The following is a 20563-nucleotide window of genomic DNA, read 5'->3' as shown; positions in this document are numbered from 1 at the left end:
GTGAAACTCCATCTCAAAAAAGAAAAAAGAAAGCCGGGCGCGGTGGCTCACGCCTGTAATCCCAGCAGTTTGGGAGGCCGAGGCAGGCAGATCATGAGGTCAGGAGTTCAAGACCAGCCTGACCAACATGGTGAAACCCCGTCTCTACTAAAAATACAAAAATTACCCGGGCGTGGTGGCAGGTACCTGTAATCCCAGCTACTCAGGAGGCTGAGGCAGGAGAATCGCTTGAATGGGGGAGGCAGAGGTTGCAGTGAGCTGAGATTGTGCCATTGCACTCCAGCCTGGGCGACAGAGTGAGACTCCGTCTCAAAAAAAAAAAAAAGCCATTTTGGAACCTACAGACGTGGCCAGAGGCTGACATTGACATTTCCTGCTGAGGTTTCCACCTTTGATTAATGCTGTCATCAAGGCCATCCTGAGACTGATTTGGCTGTTGGACTTGCAGGAGAGGGGTGTGGAGTTTGAGGACTTGAAGTTCATGGAGTTGGCTTCTTTACGCCCACCCCTCCCCCTCCCCCACTTTGCAGTGGAGGAAGTTCAGGTTCAGCTGGGGTAAGTGATTTGCTAAGTAAGGGCTTGGAGCAGGCATTCTGGAGCTGGGGCCTCCATCTGGGTGTTCTCCACGCCTATCTGTATGAATGCTCCTTGCTCTCCAAGTGGACTTCTTAATTTGATGTTCACTGTGGTGTGTTTCAGTAGTGACTGCCACAGCCCGACTCTAAGGAGGTGCTGCTGTCACCCCACCCTGCTTTCAGTTCTTTGCTGTAGAAGACAGAATGTGCGGGAGAAAGATGGGACCTTAAAAGACTAGTTGCTCTTCCTCACTCGTGTAGACGATTTGGCTTTGAATCGTGAATTATTGCTTCTTTTGGGCATTCCAGTTCTGCATTTCCAGAGACCCTCAGGTATGTCAAGCTTTTTGCCTGGCATTTGGTATTTTGGGGGCAAAGTACAGTGGAAGTGGAAATGGTGCCTCTGGTTTTGTCAAGGCCAGATATGTCTTCTCTCCACTCCTTGTGTTTTTTGAGACAGAGTCTTGCTTTGTTGCCCAGGCTGGAGTACAGTGGCATGATCTTGGCTCATTGAAACCTCTGCCTCCCAGGTTCAAGTGATTCTCCTGCCTCTGTCTCCTGAATAGTTGGGATTATAGGCATGTGCCACCATGCCCAGCTAGTTTTTGTAGTTTTTAGTAGAGATGGGGTTTCACCATGTTGGCCAGGCTGGTCTCGAACTCCTGGCCTGGAGTGATCCGCCCGCCTCGGCCTCCCAAAGTGCCGAGATTACAGGCATGAGCCACCGTGCCCGGTCTTTATCAGTTTAACTTTCCAGAAATTTGTTCCCCCTGCCTGTCCCCATCCCTTCAAATGAAAGCTGTAAGCAGCAGGCAGTTGTTGTTTGGGGGCCCATCAGAGACTTCATGTCACTTCTGGATGGGTCAGGCATCACTACCAGCCCTGACTTGATGGCGGCAGATCAGCATGGCACTGTCAACTAGCCCTTGACATAAATCTGTTGTAACTCAGCCCCAGACATGATAGGACACAGCCTGAAAGCGCACAGGAATCCGTACCAGAGCGAAGTCCCCCCTCAGGTGTGTGTTCAAGAATGAAGCGTCTTTTATTCCAAGCACTGACTGATAAGCTCGAATGTGGAGTTGACACCTGGAATGGAGTTTTGGGAGCTTTTGGCAGCCCATCCCCAGTGGAAGAAGGAGGAATGGCTGAAATTGTTGACTGCTTGGGGCAGCCTCTGTCCCAGGAAGACAAAGGCTCCAGTGTGATAGCTGAGCTGGGGCCAGGGGACGGAGGCACGGCGGAGTCCCTCAAACCACAGCTGGAGTGTGAAGTTTGGACTGTCTCCTGGGTTGGGAACAAAGTAGTGGTTAAGTAAATGAAGAAGCGGTGGCCTAGTTAATTAATTAACCGGTTAATTCTTTACTGAAGCTGTCAAGATTCAGTCATTCCTGCTCACTTGCTCCTGATGGAAGGCTGCATCTCAGTCTCGGCTTCCATCACACTGTGGCTTCTGGAGGGAATTTTTGTTTCTGTGTGTGATAAGGAGTGGCTGTGGTGGCATCATTTAAATGACGTGATTCTGCATGTCCAGAGACGTTAGGATATTGAAAGCCTGACCATTACCTTTTAGGTTGTCACGCTTGTACCTGTTCCTGGCACAAGGTCTCGGCTCCGTAGAGCCCTGTGGGGTTCTGAACTTGAAGCCTCTTGACTTAGAGGCTTCCTGGCCAGGGCTCATTTGATTTTCCATACTCCTGACTTTGCTGCCGGTGAATTCTTTTCCATTTCTTGCTCTGAGTGTAAGACTTGGTGTCCTACCCTGACACGGGCTCTGCATGCCAGCTCTAGAGTTGCAAAATCTCACCGGAGGGAGGCAGAAAGCCCCTCTGTTGAGAAGGGATTGGGGTGGCGTGCCAGGTAATGGGTCACAGCAACGGCCTTTCTAAGTGGGCTTATTTAGTTGACAGATCACGGAACCGGAGCGGAGTTGAGGAGGAAGCACCTTCCTTTTGCCGCTTTCGTGTCCCCAGCAGCCATCTCATCCTGTTCTTATAAACCATCGCTGTCACAGACAACCCCTAAGGGTCTCTACTCTGTGCCAGATGCCCTCTCTGGAGGTTCAGGTGGAAATTACATGGAGAGGGGTGTCAAGTTCTGTTTCCACCCTTGCTAACTCTATGGCCTTAGAAAAGGCATGGAACCTCTGAGCCTCAGTTTCCTTGCCTGTAAAATGGGGTGATGACTGTTTTCTTGTAGCACTATGGGGAGGAGGAGGTGGTAGGAGAGGCAGCGCTTTTAAATAATAGTACCATGCAACTGTTAGTCGGTATTGTGCGTTGGTCCGATACTTCCTCTTGCATCTCCAGACAGAGCCGTGCACCCTGAGCCCATCCTGATGAAAGGAGGGGTCAGTCCTGTCCTCTCCTCCAGGATAGAGATTTCAAAACTTCCTTTGGTAGCTACTGTTTAATGAGCTTTTGATTGCTACAAAGCAGCTTTTCATTCCTGTTTCACAACAGGGATCCCGGGGGGCAAAGGCTGGTTAGTGGCAGCTAGATCACTCCAAACGTACTGACTGGCAAATACAGACTCTCCCGCAGAACTGACCCCAGCAAGAAGCCTTTGGGAGCAGGTGGTATTCTGCGGGTGCCAGCTCCCTGGGGTGGGAGCAGACACACGCCAGCCTGGATGGGGCATGGTAGAACTCTGCGGTGTCAGCTTTTTTGTCACATTCTCTGCAGGCTACCCGTTGTCCTTTGCCCCACCATTGAGGAAGGAAGCCTTATTGATTGCTTTAGATTCTTGCAGGGGGCCTGGGTGAGGTGGCTGGAGAGAGGGCTAATATTTGGTCTGGCATTTAATCTTGGCATTTCATTTATGGTGTGGGCAAAGAGGATGTAGAAGTGTTAAAATCAAGTTAATATCTTACAGTTTTATGTAAGAAGAGGTTACCTGGAGATTCAGGTGAGGATGGGGCAGAGAGAAAGCTGCTTCTGTCAGAGCTTGGGCAAATAAACTTGCCATGAAATGTCAATTTATTGATGGCAGTAAGAGTGTGCAGTAATGTGCTGGAACTTAGCGAGGTTTCTATCAGCGTGTGCTGAATTGAAATAATCAAAAAACAGTTTAATAAGTTGCTTATATTTGGAGTTTTGTGGTTCTTAACATTGCAAATTCTGAAGCAAGAAATTAGAGTTTCTCTCTAAACTCATTTACTCATGTGGCTTTATCAACGGCTGCCTTTGTAAACCGAAAGACCTCAGTTGGGAAGTTTTATGAGACGGAGTCTTGTTCTGTTGCACAGGCTGGAGGGCAGTGGCATGATCTTGGCCCACTGCAACCTCTGTCTCCTGGGTTCAAGTGATTCTCCTGCCTCAGCCTCCTGGTAGCTGGGATTACAGGCGGACACCATCATGCCTGGCTAATTTTTGTATTTTTGGTAGAGATGGAGTTTCACTATGTTGCCCAGACTAGTCTTGAACTCCTGACCTCAGATGATCTGTCCGCCCAGGCCTCCCGAAGTGCTGGGATTACAGGCATGAGCCACCGCACCTGGCCTGCCAACTCTTGTTAAGATGTGAGTGTGGAATGCTATGTGTTCTTCCCCTTTTAAAAGATGTGTCTGTTGGTTTGCTTTCACGGATTCCCTCTCCCTTAGGAGACCCGGCTGTTGTATTCACGGTCTTCATGCTTGGTTTGTTTTCACAGTCAGAGAAGGTAGGATGCTGTAGGGTTCTACCTACAGGTAGGATGTGCTCCTTACTTAGAGATTTGGAAGGGTGGCATCAGAGAACCACTGTGCGTCTTTCATGATAGCTGGTCAAATGTGGGTGTCTGTGGGAAATAGATGGCCGAGGGTGTCGGTGTTGCTGTGGGGAAGTTGTTCTGTTTCCTCTTCTGAGAAGAGACAGATGAGGCGATGAGGCAATGGGAGCCTCATTGCTTTGGCTTGGAGGGAGAAAATAGAGCAGAGCTCTCTAGCTGGGATTTCGTGTATTTGCTGAGTTGCAGTGGTTAATTCTCTATCCGTGAAGCACGTGGCACGCTCATGCAGCCTGTATGTGGTCGAGAGGGTGACAGTCGCTTGAATGAGGTATAAGGCTTTGCCCTCATGGAGTTCCTCAGGTCACATTTTGAGGTCAAAGACCATAAATTGGGATGGAAATTTCTAGATCTTGATGGAACTCCAACTTTTTCTCTCTTTCTCAAAGCCTCTGGATTACAGGATTCTCTCAAACAAGGCTGGCAGGAATTCTGTCCATCCCAAATAAGTATGCAAATCTACAGGTCAAATGGTGCCCCAGACATATTCCCCACTGGATCAGGGAGATTGTGGTCTTTTGAGAGACAAACATTGAATATTATTCTAGTAGGATCTTTTGGAAATTATGCTCTATTAGAAAAAGGAACTTCTCATTTTGCTGGTTCAGTGTACACTCTGGACTGAAACTGAAAGGTGAAGGACTTAGCCCTTTAAATTTTACATTTTGGCCGGGTGTGCTGGCTCACGCCTGAAATCCCAGCACTTTGAGAGGCTGAGGCAGGTGGATCATTTGAGATCAGGAGTTTGAGACCAGCCTGGCCAACATGGTAAAACCCCATCTCTACTAAAAAATACAAAAATTAGCCAGGCGTGGTGTTGTGTGCCTGTAATCCCAGCTACTCGGGAGGCTGAGGCAGGAGAATCACTTGAACCTGGGAGGCGGAGGTTGCAGTGAGCCGAGATTGTGCCACTGCACTCCAGACAAGGTGACAGAGTGAGACTCCTTCTCAAAAACAAACAAAAAAAATTAAAATATTAAAAATTAGCCAGGCGTCATGGTGCACACCTGTAGTCCTAGTTATTCTAGAGGCTGAGGCAGGAGAATTGCTTGTACCCGGGAGGCAGAGGTTCCAGTGAGCTGAGATTGTGCCATTGCACTCCAGCCTGGGCAACAGAGCGAGACTCCATCTCAAAATAAATAAATAAATTTTACATTTTGGACTGAAAAAACAAAACCATTCTGTATGTGAGACTCTCACCGAGTGTTCATAGGGAGGGACTGGGGCTGGGGCCTGACTTGAGGCTTCCCATCTGGCTTGGACAGTGAGAAGAGCAGTGGCATTTGGATTGAAGGCTTTTGTGATCTGGGTGACGATTTTGAAGTTTCTCTTTAGGTCATGCTGTACTTAGAAGTATCTAGAACCGTGATTATTTTCAGTTTCTGAGTTTCATCTCCAAGAAAACAAATGGGATTTATTGTTCAGCCTCTCATGTTATTCCTATCAAAGGGAGGCATTTCTTGTTTGCTCAGATGGGCTGAAAGCTTTTACTTCTGCTCGAACCGCCCTAGGAGCAAAACAAGATATGTGAGAGAGATGAGCATGATAGATTTTCTAGACTTCTCTAGAAGAAAGGCTTTTTAGATGGTGAAAGTTGATGAAACCTGCCAGCATTTTTACAATGGACATCCCTCTATGTCTGCACATCTCAATCTCCTTCATTCTTACTAGTGGCCAATATGCTCTTCTTTCACGGATATAGTACAATTCGTTTAATCATATTAAACAATATGATTGTTGTGCAGATCTTTTGTTTTCCAGTAAAAAAAACCCTACAGCGACAAGCTTTGTCCACACTTATTTATTGGGCATCTGTGTGAATATTTTTCTAGGACAGATTTGTAAAGGTTGGTTAACTGGATCGTTTTTGATAGATTTCAGTCAAATGTTTTAAAGCTAAGGGGCCTTACTTACTTGGAGTGGTTGCTGTCTTTGACGGAGGGCTCCCCTGTGGTTTGGTTTTTAGCTTCTTTGCAAATCATTTGAGAGAAGATACTCTAATTGGGAGTTCACCCATTGTAATAAGAGGGTATACCTAATTCCTGGACATTAAAAAAGAACAAACTTTTCCAGCTTGAAGGAAACATTTTCTTCCCCTGAAGGAAACCCAGCTATGCAGACACCAGCTGATAATCTTGCATTCCTGAAAGATGTTGCACCCCTATGGCAAGTGGCTGCTGAGGCTCTGACGTGACTCCCAGGCATGAACGCTCTCAGCTGTGTTTACCTCAGCTCCTCGGGAGGGAGCCTGGGAGACTGACGCCTGAGTTTTATATCAGTGTCAAAACCCAAGCACAACCTAGGGAGGGACCTCCTGCCTAGTGTGTGTGGGTCAGGAGATAGAAAAGCTCTCGCTGAGTAAACTGGACAAGGTCAATATACCTCGCTGATTGAGAAGGTAGGTTTTCCATGACCCTAGAAATTGATCTTGTTCACTCTGAGATATTGTCACCTTTGTTATGTCTCCTTTGTAAAAAAAAAAATTGTGGTAAAATATACATAACATAAAATATACCTGTGTAACCATTTTTTAATGTGTAATTCATTTACATTAAGTACATTCAATTTGTTGTGCAATTATCACTATTGTTCATCTCCAGGACTTTTCCGTCATCCCAAAACCATGACTCCTTTTAGCAAAAGAGATCAATTTTGAACGTAAATTTGGCATAATAACTCTCTGGTTACCAAAGAATCTTCAGTTCTGGTGAAACTTTTTGAAGGCAGAGAGCTTAAACACTTGGGGTGTAAATAACACACAGCCCTACTCCTGTAATTCGCCCAAGAAGACCCAAATTGATACCCAGCTGGTAGAAGCCACTCAACCCCAAGCCAAATAATACAGCCTGTAACATTAATTAGGGAAGGTACTAATAATACAGCCTGTAACATTAATTAGGGAAGGTACTTTGCCTCCACCTGCTTTGGTCTTCCCAGGCCCTGAGCCCAGCCAGCACTTTACTCTCTTCTTCACTTCATCGAGCAAGCACAAAGGCATTAGTGGTGTTTTGCTTCTAGCATTTCACAGGGTGCAGCCTCCATAAGTCACTTTGTGACTTTAGTGCTGGAGGGAGGACACTTCATTTTTACCCAAACAAGTTTGTTCCGCAGACTTCACTCTCTCTGCAAAGAGACGTGTGTGTTTTAGAGGAAGTGGGAGCCCCAGCCGATTCTGCAAGACTTCCGAGAGTCAGATACCCAGACAGAAGATGCGGACACCTGGGTGACCAGACAGCGAAGAGGAAAGAACAAAACGAGCATGTGCCAAGCCTGTGAGGGAGAAAGGGCAACAAACCAGTGACCTTCCACAAAAATGTGTTTAAACAAAACAAAACAAAACAGGTGACTCCGGGTGCCCAGCATCCCAGCCCACTCATCTATTCTAGGAGGTGACAAGCCAAAATACTGGCTGTGGGCACCTGGGCTCTTTCTGAAGGTGGTCTTCCTGGCCGTCATAGCGTTCTCTTTTTCTGCTAATCATTTTTAGTTCTGACCTTCCTTTGTGCTGATCTTCAGAAGCTGGAGAAAGCTTCGTATTTCTGGGAAAACAAAACAAAACTCAGAACCCAACGAGATTTAGCCTGTCAGGCTTGAGTGCGTTAGGTGGAGTCTTGACAAGGCAATGAACTCATTCTACTAATTGTAATTAGCGTGGGGCCTTTAGCAAGTTCTGGGCTCCTCAGACTTCAGAGGGCTTTGATCGGCCTCCTCCTCCTAATAACCATGCCTCATGCTAACTGGTTTAGTGCGTTTTTATGCAACAAAAGCAACCACCGCCTACTCTTTAGAAAAAAGCTCGGCAGGCTTTAGAAAAAGAATTCTCAGTTGTTTTCACTTGTCCTCCAAATCGCAGAATGTTCTTTCCCTTTTCAGCTCTTTGGCGTTGCTAAGAGACTGCCATTTTGGAGGAAAGGTAATTAAATTTTGATTTTAATTTAAAGACAGAGCAAGCGAGGTTATCCACGCTCCTTACATGAATGGGGGCCTGAGAGCAGGAGACTGGCTGTTTCCAGATCAATACTGGGAACTCCGTGTGATTCGAGTCTCTTGGTGTGTGACTGCCGGAGAGAGGTGGCTTTGAAATGGCTCTTTGTGGCAAGTACTGCCTAACTTTTGGGGAGAAATGCTCAGGAGACCAGTGTGAGCCGGGAAACCAGCCACTCTGTGCTTGATTAATTTATAGGTGTAATTTAAGAGCCTGGTTCTCCTTCTGATCCCCAGGATGCATGTTTACTGAGCCTGTAGACATGAGGCCTCTCGGCTCGGTGGACATTTTTTATGGCCTTTGCTATGTCAGAGCAAAAGTTGTAGATCTCTTATGAGCAAACATATTACTATGTCCAGAGGAGGACTGGCATGTTATAAAATTTCAATGGTCAATTAACAAAGATTTATTCTTTGTCACTCAGGTATTTTTTTCCTTTCTCTCTCTCTCTCTCTCTCCCTCAATAATGACCTCTTGGAAGGAAGCAGGCTGTGCTTTCCTGCTGCAGTCTTTAGGTGGGTTATGGCTCCCAGCTACAGAGCAGGGCTTGACAGAGCCCATCCTGATATTTCAATTCTTAGCAGCTGGGCTTTCTGCTTTAGTAGAGTGGACACTTGAAAAAAGTGGGCGAGACCGAGAGTGAGAGAGAGAGAACGCTGGGAGAGAATGTATTTTTTAAAGCACTTCAGCCTGTGTTTACTACGCGTTTATTTGGTGGAACCTCATTCCAGCAGTGCAGCCAACTGTCCCGGCAGCAGTGGCCGCACCCTTTGGACTGCTTTCCATTCCGTCTTAATTTGGAATTCACACAGCCACCTTCCAATCACTCTTTTGAAGGTTCTCATCTTGTTCCAGGTCCATGCACTGTGCATTTGCAACCTGCTGAACCTCAGAACGTCTATTCTTATATGTGTATATATGTAATTAAAATTACAGTAAACAGAGGAGCTACTCATCAGCCTATTTTCCATGTGTTTATCTCACTCCCTTTGTAAAAAGGAAAATCTGTTTTATATAATATCTGAGAGTTAAACATGCTAGAAGAGAACCTTGCCTAAAACTGTAAATCCTTCCTGTCCTTCCTGGTGGAGAAGATGTGATTTTTGTTATCACATAGAAGAAGAGATGAACTAGCACTGGGCTTTAGTCTCTCGCCCAGAGATAATACATCAGGGGATTCTTTTTATATCAGTTTGTTGCAAAAAAGTTGCAAACTTGAGGGGTTTGGTTTGCCCAGGGACCGGGGAGGTTCCTGGTGGGGAGAACACATGAGCTCTTGGGGTCATTGTCCCCTTTGTCTCTGCCGTAGTGCCCACTGGGCCAGGCCATGAAGGGGGCCCCCACTCTGCCCAGCCTGCATCCTCGTCCACCATCTGCACCCTGCCATCACCTCGGTTTTTCAGAAGTTAGGAAAGGAGTCCAGGCGCTGTCATCCACTTACTGTTCACTGTTTCTGAGGCTCTTAGGGATTCCGAGGGGTGGTGGATCGCTGAAGGGTTCGAGAGGAGGAGCGCAGCGTTCGGCAGATGCTGGCATCCTGGGCCCTTTTCCAAGACGTCCAGGCCTCCTCCAACTTGTTTAAGGGCAGAGAATAAGGTTGCAAAGGAAATCAAAGCCTGATGTGGAGAAATGAAACATGAGACCTACTGACTTTTAAAAAACATTTTAAATAACATTCTCTAAGGTTTCATTTTATACTGAAGGCAGCTGTAATAAGTTTGGAAGACAGTGTAAGGTTTCTATTACAGAACAATCCTGCTTGCAGTTTTTCTACCAGAAGTGAGAAAGGGCGGAGGGGGAGTGGAGGTGGTTAAGAGGTTATTTTGTATAAGGTGAGAAAATTTGAAAAGATGAATTCAAGACTGCAAGCGTGTAACATTTGGTATGCTGTAATTTGCAAATGCAATAACATTAAACCATTGCAAACTTGGGGTGTGTGTGTGTGTGTGTGTGTGTGTGTATACATAGCCGGGATAGCACTGGAATAACTTAATAACTGGAGCTCAGCAGCACTTTGACCACAAGGAAAACAAGACTGCAGCTCTGTAGTGGGCCCTGCCAGTGTTGCCTCAGTGACTAAATTCCCTGCCGAAGCAGGCCAGAGATGTCAGGCGGGATGAAAGCACTCATTGTTCACGGGGCATCATCGTTTGGTACTGCATACACAATGTTTACTTGTGAAACAATTTATTAGAAACAAATATGTTTAAGAAAGAGGACTTGGTTTGAAACTCAGTTGATCTGGCTTATGACATTTAAGATTTTATGACCTTTGTTTCTAAGAATAGATGTGTAGGCCCACTGTAAATATTTATCTTAAAACACACCCACACTACACACACACATGCATGTGCAAGTGCAAAACTGGAAAACAGAGCCAGGGCATGAATTGATACTAAAGTTCACATTTCTGTGTGAAGGAATAAACCTTCTTACTATTTGCTAGGTGCATAGGAGCATAGTTTGTGACCTTGTCTGGCAGGATCTAGCCCAGAGGACAGCTTCCCCTCGTGCTGTGAAGTCTCTTGGTAGGAGGCCTGGTGAGGAGAGGAGCGTGTGTCTGTTTGTGTGCGGACTTAACTCTGCCCTTCCCACATGGATGAGGCCAGCTGGGATTAAACCAGACCTCAGTCACTGCCCGCTGTGGACAGGTCCCTGGGGTGTCCACCCAGCTGCTAGGCCTGACCAGGAGGCTTGCTGGGGCCCATCCCTGGGTCATTGTACGAGCCAGAGAGCAAGGGTTTCACCTGACATCTGAAGGGGCCCAGCTTTGAGATTTTCTGCCCACAAACACCAGAAGTCTTAACTTCAGGTTCTTTGCTCAGCCTACATGGGCAATATAGGGGCAGATGAATGATTTCTTTGCGGCTCCAGTATCCTTACCTTTATAATGTGAAAACATAGATGTCTGTAAAGTGATGGGAGATTCTGGAATGAAATGTGCTAAGAGTAACCACTAGCACTTTTTCTTTCTTTTTAAAGACCAGCAACAGGCTTATGCAGTAAAATCAATTTGCACATGGTCTGGCTCTTGTCCAACAAATTCCACTAGATGATGTTTTAATCTGAAAGGTCCAATACAGGAAGATGTAGACATCTATTGTTCTAATTTGCTGTTTCCAGCCCAGTGCATGGGGATTCTCAGGTACAGTGCAGAGACATCCTTGGTGTGCTGAGCTGGCTGAGTTCTCCTCATTTCCCTCAGTTGTTTTTTAACACTGGAGGTTAGGGTAGTGGTACACACACCTAGGGGAGGAAGAGAGGGAGGAGGCTGGTAAGTGCAGGCCTGTTGGGATGGAATTGTATTCATGAATGGACACATGATTGTGTTTTGTGTGGCTTTTGACAGATCTGTGTAGGAAGGTTCCAGTAAGTTTGTATGACAAGATCAGGTAGCAGTCTGGTGGTCTGGTGGTTATTTAATTCTTTTTATTTTATTTCATTTTATTGTTGCAAGAATGCTAAGCATGAGAACTACCATCTCACCTAAGTTTTTTTTCTTTTCTAAGACGGGGTCTCACTCTGTTGCCCAGGCTGGAGTGCAATGGCATGATCGTGGCTCACTGCAGCCTCAACTTCCTGGGCTCAAGCCATTCTCTCACCTCAGTCCCAAGTACCTGGGACTACAGGCATGCACCACCATGTCTGGCTAACTTTTGTATTATTTGTAGAGATAGGGGTCTTGCTGTGTTGCCCAGGCTGGTCTCACACTCCTGGCCTCAAGCAATCCTCCTGCATCAGCCTTCAAAGTTCTGGGATTATGCTCAAAGGCATGAACCACTGCGCCTGGTCTTCAACTAAGTTTTCAGTGTACAATACGTTGTTGTTGACTATAGGCACGATGCTGTGCAGCTGGTCTCTAGAGTTTGCTCATCTTGCTTGACTGAAACTTTATGCCTCTTGATTGCAACTCACCATTTCCTTCCCTGTCCCAGCCCCTGGCAACCACTGTTCCACTCTTTGATTTTATGAATGCGATGAATTAGACACCTCATATCAGTGGAGTCAGGCAGTGTCTGTCTTTCTGTGACTATCCTGTTTCACTTAGCATCATGGCTTCCACGTTGTCACATATTGCACCATTTCCTCCTTCTTCATGGCTGAATAGTATTCCGTTGTGTATATAGCCACATTGTAAAAATTAATCCTTTGGCAGACACTTAGATTGATTCCATTTCTTGGCTATTGTTAATGGTGCCGCAATTAATATAGGAGTGCAGATCCTGATTGCAGTTCTTTTAGATAAATAGAGAAGTGGGATTGCAGGATCTTAGGGTAGTTCTGTTTTTAATTTTTTGAGGAACCTCCATATTGTTTTCCATGGTGGCTGCATCATTTTATATTCCCACCAACAGTGCGCAGGGGTTCCAGTGTCTCCACATCCTTGCCGACACTTGTCTTTTTTTTTTTCTCCCATCCTGACAGGTGTCATGTGATAGCTCCTTGTGGTTTTGATTTGCATTTCTCTAATGATTAGTGACATTGAGAAACTTTTCATACACCTAGTGGCCATTTGTGTCTTGGAGAAATGCATAGTTAAGTCCTTAGCCCATTTTTCCACGGGTATTACTTAACACTTGAGGAGTCTCATGTGTGGTTGCTAGCACACCTTGGCTTGATTGTCTCCACAAAAGTTCTGCAGAGACCGCCTCTTAGCTGGAGAGAAGCCTTTCCAGGCATAAGATGAGAGGGTGTATTCTTTGTTGAGAATGTGTTCTCGAAGGAGAAGCAAGACAAGTGAAGCTAGGAAGTAATTTTGGGATACCATCTCTGCCCTTTTATAGGGCAGTCTAAAACATAGCCAGGAGTTGGAAACCAGCATCTCCTTATGTTTCATTCAGTGCCATATTGGAATAAGCTAAGAAACTCCTACTTGTGCATTTAGTACCTGGCATAGAGTAACACCTGATATTCATCAAAGAGCTAAATGGGTGAATAAAGAATGAATGAATGGAGTGAATTCCACAATAAAGAGGTGAATCCCATTATTAGTCAAATCTGTTCATAACTTTGGGCTTTAGGCTTTAGTTTAATTTTTAAAACAAAGGTTGGAAGTCTTCTCAGAGCATCTTAGAAATGTATTGGAGCCGAGCGTGGTGGCTCACGTCTGTAATCCCAGCAATTTGGGAGGCCAAGGCAGGTGGATCGCTTGAGCGTAGGAGTTTGAGACCAGCCCGGGCAACATGATGAAATCCTCTCTCTATAAAACATTTGAAAATCAGCTGGGCGTGGTGGCGGGTGCCTGTAGTCCCAGCTACTCAGGAGGCTGAGGTTGGAGAATCACCTGAGCCTGGGAGGCTGAGGCTGCAGTGAGCTGTGATCATGCCACTGCACTCCAGCCTGGGCAATGAAGTGAGACCCTGTCTGAGAAAAGAAAAAAAACATGTATTGGGAGACACGTGCCTATCGAAACCATTTTTGGTATTCAGAGTGTCTTTAAAGTTAGTCTTGTCATTTGCCTGTGATGTTAAGCTTATGGTTGAGGTGAGTCTTTGAGATTATCTCAAATAGGATAAGTGAAGAAGCTTCCCTCCCCTACCATTTGTCACTTAGATTGTCAGAGTAGAATCTCTTCCCGTATTCATCAGGTGGCAGTGGACAGCCAATAACCTGGGATGTAATAAGTTCTTTTCTCAATTTTCTAAATAAGTGTTCTTTTTACAAGGGTCGCGCTCCAGCAGTCTCCTTTGAAGTCGTTTCTGTTATTCATGGGGCCACGGTGTTATTTCAAAGGTGTCAGCCAGCAGGCTTGAGGCTTTTCTGGCATGAGTTCACTGACAGCCCTCTGGACAACACAACTTATTTATTGGTCTCTCATTCTCCCATCCCCGCTCCTCCTTTCTTCCCTCTCTCCACCAGAGCGATCGCCTCACCGGCCCATCCTCCAAGCCGGACTGCCGGCAAATGCCTCCACAGTGGTCGGAGGAGACGTAGAGTTTGTCTGCAAGGTTTACAGTGATGCCCAGCCCCACATCCAGTGGATCAAGCACGTGGAAAAGAACGGCAGTAAATACGGGCCCGACGGGCTGCCCTACCTCAAGGTTCTCAAGGTGAGGACTTTCTGAATCTAAAGGTACCCACAACTGGGGTCTCCTTCATGGGTCTGGCCACAGGTTTTTTGATTTCCTGTTGGAGTTGAGAGAGGATGATTCTCTTTTATGACTAGCCAGCAGAGAGTATTCTAAGGAATTAACAGATCATTACGCTTGCTAGTAGAATTTCAGAAGGGAACTATGGAGTAGGGGAAGAACTACTAAACTTGGGGAAGAACTACTAAACTTGGAGAGAGAATAGTTCAGCTATTTATCAGCCCTGAGATCGCAGACATTTAGGCTTAGCTGCACCTCTATAAAAGTAGAGATCATGATACTCTCTCCCCCATAGGGCGGTTGTGCAGAATAAATGGGATGGAGTGGATGGAAAGAGCTTTGTAGGCTCAAGGCATTGTGCCAGTGTTGATTGTTACTCTGATGTTGTTTTCTATTAATAGGACATTAGGATCCAATTTTAGTAGCCACGTTTTAGAAACAATTTGGATTTTTTTTTTTTTAACAAAAACAAAACAAAACAAAACCCTGACCTTTGAAATTCATTCAGAGGTGATTTAGACAATAAACTCTAGGTCACATTTCTGCACCAGTGAAATGTTGAACAAGGAAAATATCTTTCCCTCCTTATTTCTTATTTGCAAGCCCCCATTTTCATAGCATCTGCCTCTTTTTTAGATCTAGGTTTGCTCTTCAGGAGACTGAGGACAGGGGCAGCTAAGTCTGTACAGCTGGCTCTTAACTTCTTGCCTACCACGCCTCCCATGTCTAGTTGCTCATGGAGAATGAATGTCCTTAAGAAGAATATTCTTCCAGTAGAACCATAGGTGACCCAGCTAAGAACTTTCAGCCAATGAAGTGTTCTCACCAGCTAATAATTCCAAGGATCAAAGGCATTGGGAAAAGATGACCAACCTGGGGACCCACCTGACCTATCCAGTTAGCTATCGCTCACACCCTCCTGCCCTTCTCTCCACCAGGTCTTTCCATTGTCCACCACTGGACTGATTTTGTTCTTTAAAATCCGCAGCCCTTTAATGCCGCTGTTTAGATGTAATGGAGTTTGTTTTCTTGCGGTGTGTTGGTGGTGGGACCATAGACAATGCTAAGACCTTCCTGGTTGGCCGTTATATTGTTCTCCTGTGTCTGTTCTAGCACTCGGGGATAAATAGTTCCAATGCAGAAGTGCTGGCTCTGTTCAATGTGACCGAGGCGGATGCTGGGGAATATATATGTAAGGTCTCCAATTATATAGGGCAGGCCAACCAGTCTGCCTGGCTCACTGTCCTGCCAAAACAGCAAGGTAACAATGCTTTCATTTTTGTCTTTTTTTAAAAAGAAAGCTGGATATAGAAGCTGAAAAGACTTGGTGCTTTGGGAGACTGCAGGCAGCTTATAGGATAACTCTTGTGGCCTTGGTATATTTATAATAATCTTTCTTCGGTGATGCAGCTGGTATGATGCCAGTAGCCATGGAAAAATGCCCACAACGTTCAAAGTGCTTGCTCCAATTTCTTCTAGAGATTAGCCTCCACCCCCACCCAGTTTTTAAGTTGTTCCTTCTGGCTGATCTTGTTTAGGCTGCACATTTCCCATCATTACTGCACATTAACACCATTTAAAACACACGCTTCCATGCCTGTTTAATACGGGACATTTGAGTATCAGCAGAGTTTGTCTCCTTCTACTTCAAGTTTTTAGGGAAATATTGGCAAGATGCAATTTGTTCAACAAAGCATCATTTCTTTGGTTGCATAGTTGATCCTTATGAGTTGCTGTTCTTGACCTTGTTGCACCAAATTTGAGGGGAGCTCATCTTAATGAACGTACTACTGGATGCTACTAAAGGCAAAAGGTTGACTTTTTAGGTTTGTCATGACTCACATCCAAATGTTTATTAATGAAAAGAAAAAAAGCCCAGTTTTTTTGGTTACCAAGATGATGCTTGCTTCCATTTCTTTTTGTCAAAGCTATGTAGGGCAAGATGGTATCGCAGAAGTAAAAATAACCAGAGCCTGGTAACCAAGACAACCTTCCACCCCGATTGGTTACCACAGGGCCAGGAGGATGGGTGAGGTGTCCATCTGGGCTTATGTGCAGTGTGTTGTCTTAAAACACAGCAATTTAGATAGAACTACCCTTTCCTCTTGGTGGGAGTCTGCAGCCAACAGGACCAGAACCAGCTTGGCCTTCTGGGCACCATACTTTTGGAAAACCACCCCTAAATGCAAACCAAAGCATAGGCCAAGAGAACGGACCTCTGTGGGTTGATTTTTTCCATGCGTTTGATTGCGTGCATGTGTAGGAGGTGAAGCTGGTGTGGTGACGGGCCTGTGGAGGTGAGCTGGTCAGTGTTGCTCCGTGTCTCTCGGTTGTGGGCTTTGTGGATGGGCTGCAGTCGGAATCTCCCGGTGGCCAGCACCCCCTGAAGCCCCCGGTGCGACGCCTTGTGGTTCCACAGCCCCCTCCACAATCATTCCTGTGTCGTCTAGCCTTTTCTTTTGCTTCCCTTGTTTTCTAGGCCGCCGGTGTTAACACCACGGACAAAGAGATTGAGGTTCTCTATATTCGGAATGTAACTTTTGAGGACGCTGGGGAATATACGTGCTTGGCGGGTAATTCTATTGGGATATCCTTTCACTCTGCATGGTTGACAGTTCTGCCAGGTATATACTGTTCTTTCTCTCTGGGTTTTTTTCCCTTTTCTTGGTTGATTGCTATAAAATTAACACAGCTTCTGTTATCAGAAATGGCCCCTTTTATCCTTGCATAAAGATATAAAAAATGTTAAAAATGATCCCTCAGGGATAAGAAAACTGCTTTGGAAATTCACACACAGTGAGATCTCACACTCACATTTATGATCAAGGGAAATTTCACCCTTAAAACCTGAAGGGATCTCATATTTTTAGTGAGTCATTGAGCCAATGTATAAATTAGCCCATCCCCCTTTCCCTTAAGGAACAAGTTGCCATTACTTTGGTAAAATTCAAAGTAATTTATTCTCATTTCAAATTCCATTTTGCTAAAATCCTGTATGTGTTTTTATTGCTTTCATCCCACTTTGTATTTTTAACGAGATGTAAATAGAGGGATGTGTATGGAGGAGCCTGGGGAGCGGCACCTCTGAATGTCAGATGCACAGAAGCAGTGTATTGCCTACCTTGGGGATCGGTGGCTTGCTGCATGTTGCGATAGAATGGACTTTCGGTTTGCTTTCATTGCAAAGCATGCTCCTGCCATCTTGGGCTTGATGTTATTTCTGCCTCACAGAGAAATAAACATCATTGCAGCCCTGTTGCCTAAACATTGCTGCTGTCTGAATCTTTAACCGACATCTCTATTCTAGTGAAACTTTCTTGAAATTAAACACTGTCCTCTCTGATGCATCTGCCTCTTTGTCATTTCCTTTGTGAAACTGCAGAGACTGTGGTTTGCTAGCTTATGATGTTCCACTCCAGTTATTAATTCCTTGTTTTTAGAGTACAGTGCCTACCTGCATGCTTATTTTACATCTAGTAAAAATAAAATAGATCGTTTCATTTTTGTGCTGTTGCTGCTGAGAGTTTTGACTATCTTGCAAGTATTTGTCTGATTAAAATGTATAAGCTTTCAATAATACCATTGCATCCGTTTTTCCTTTTGTTGCGAATCTGCTCTGTGAATATTTGCTTTGAAACAAAGAGATGTCTCTTATGTTGAGGCTTGCTTTTATTTGCAGTACTGCATTCTGTGGTGCCTAACTGGCACTTCTTAACCAGTTTGTGTGACAGTGCTAGCACTTAACTAAGAATGCAGTTTGAGAAAAACACTATTTGGAAATACACTGCTTGTAGATGGATCATCGAGGACTTAGAAGAAGTCAGACATTGGAAGTTGATATAAAAATGTGCTAAATTAAGTAATTATATGTATACTCACACATAATACCTTTATGTTTTTTCTTTAAGAGAAAAGCTGTAGTGACATAACAGTATAACCGGATATGTATAAACTTAAAAGGTTATTAAAGAATATTATACGCTTTGTGTATTATGGATCTAATGGTTCTATATTATAAGCAATTCAATCTGTGTATTTAATGCATTGGTTTGTTTATGGACTAGATGGTATTAAGGAATTCACCAAAACTTTTTCAGACCAGCCTACTAGATGAACATCAGTTTCATATGGAATTGTGTTCATCCGGGTTAAATTATCCTGTGGAGTCTTCCTTTGGAAGAGCCTACCCATGTAAGACTGAAGCATTGTCACTGTCTCCTTAGAAACAAAAGTGGGCATCATTGATATTTCAGAATTTTTTATTTGGTTTGCATTCACAGATGATCATGAAAGATAATCCTTTCATTGTGGGTACAGTTGGTCGTCCTCCACTCAAATGTCTAACAGAATGTGGCCTCATAGCCTGCCCTGTGCAACTGGGTGTCAGCCACTCACTGGATTGCAGGTGCCCACTGAGGCTAGAGACAGTGACTACCTGGGTCCTGGTGGTCAAACGATGAACCCCTGGTTATTCATTTTCATTGGGGAGAGGCACTTGGCAGGCCTATGGCCCATGCCATTCTGCAGGATTGAGTTTTTGAGAAGCCCACCTTGCCTTGAGAATGGTCATCGCCTTTTGGTTCCTTTGGTTGTGCTATGATGCATCAGTCTGGTGTGCTAACTCTATGGCCTGCTTATCTGTTCCTCCTCCTGTGATCTGCAATCTAGCACCTGGAAGAGAAAAGGAGATTACAGCTTCCCCAGACTACCTGGAGATAGCCATTTACTGCATAGGGGTCTTCTTAATCGCCTGTATGGTGGTAACAGTCATCCTGTGCCGAATGAAGAACACGACCAAGAAGCCAGACTTCAGCAGTCAGCCGGCTGTGCACAAGCTGACCAAACGTATCCCTCTGCGGAGACAGGTAACAGAAAGTAGATAAAGAGTTTAAAGAAATTTACTCCTCCCCCATGACCCAGCCAGCTTGTGGATCTTGTCCTCTGCTTTGATGCCATCGACTTCTGTGAGCTTCCATGTGCGGTGTGATGCTTGGCGGTCACCCAGTTAGTGTTTGGAGCTTGGAGAGTCTAGTCATGGTGCGTTGCTTGGATCAATGGGGTCCAGTTCCAAGGGCAAGAAAGGACAATACTGTCAGAATCAGAAAACTAATCAGCAGGACTGGAAATAACTGGAGGCAAATCCCCCTGTGTGTGTTTGATCAGACTCAAGTACAGCGGTCTCTTCGAAGCTTTAGCCACGTTCGTGTCCTGTGATCTAATACCTTTTTTAAGATAAGCATGAACATTCGCTTGGGACTTACGCCACTAGTACGAAAGAGACTCTAAGTTCTCTGACTTATTTTTTAAAGTCAAGATCAGTATCTTATGCCCTGAGGGTGCATCTGAACTGTTTGATTTAAACTGGTGCACAATAACTTTCTACACGGAATTTTGGCTTAACCTCTTTGCAATTTACAATAGAATTGTATGCATCTATTATGTCTCATTGTTAGTAGTTCACAGGTGTGGCTGTGGATTTATTGGTAGAATATTTGTATGGAACCAGCAACAGATTGTTTTTAACCCCCAACTTGGTCTTTGGCGGTTGCTTTTTGCTTGTGTGTGCCTCCTGATTGGTTTAATTTTGCTTTGGGGGAGATGGGGCAAGATGGAGCCTCTGGTGTAAACCAAAGCCCTGCATAGGTAGGTGGGACAGGAAATGCTTCAGCTCTTTTCTGCTTGTACACAGAGATGGAAGCGGAAGGCAGATGTAGATGCAGAACGTTTACAAAAGCATTTGAAACTTGGTTCTGATAAAGGTTTCTTTTGAAATAGCAAGTAAAACAGCAAACTCATTGGCTCCATTTCAGTGTGTATTTTAGTAAAATGTACGGGGTGCTTGTTAAAATTTCAGATTCCTTTGTCTCAGCCCCAGAGATTCTTGTTCAGTCATCTTGGATAGGGCCAGGAATCTGCATTTTACACAAGCCCTATGGTGATTTTAGAATGCACTTTGAGAAACTCCAGGTTAATCCCAGGCGTGCCTCTCCTGGGACTTCAGGTAGGAATGACATTTTCTGGACAAGGCATTAGGAAGGATTAGGAACCAGTTGGTCAGCAGTGGTTTTGGAATGGGTCTGGTTGTTCACAACCCAGCTTCAAACTCCTGGCTGAATGGGTCCTTGTTAACTTCTCTAAAGCCATGTTTC

At 45.0% G+C, this 20563-nt stretch overlaps 1 protein-coding gene across 5 annotated transcripts in view; it reads left to right on the top strand.

Moving 5' to 3' along the window:
- Positions 1-20563, top strand: part of FGFR2 (fibroblast growth factor receptor 2) — a 121556-nt gene that overhangs the window by 65581 nt on the left and 35412 nt on the right. For 3 of the 5 annotated variants that reach the window (XM_004050205.5, XM_019035163.4, XM_019035157.4), the window contains 3 exons: positions 14185-14375; positions 16894-17038; positions 19083-19279. In XM_004050205.5, coding sequence (XP_004050253.1) covers positions 14185-14375; positions 16894-17038; positions 19083-19279 — 533 coding nt within the window. Of the gene's footprint in view, positions 1-14184; positions 14376-15527; positions 15676-16893; positions 17039-19082; positions 19280-20563 lie in introns of all 5 variants that reach the window. The other 2 variants (XM_019035162.4, XM_019035156.4) reach the window with 1 other exon arrangement.

This window comes from Gorilla gorilla, chromosome 8 (genome assembly GCF_029281585.2).
Source record: "Gorilla gorilla gorilla isolate KB3781 chromosome 8, NHGRI_mGorGor1-v2.1_pri, whole genome shotgun sequence".
NCBI classification, from domain to species: Eukaryota; Metazoa; Chordata; class Mammalia; order Primates; family Hominidae; genus Gorilla; species Gorilla gorilla.
This window is presented reverse-complemented; position numbering and strand designations above follow the sequence as displayed.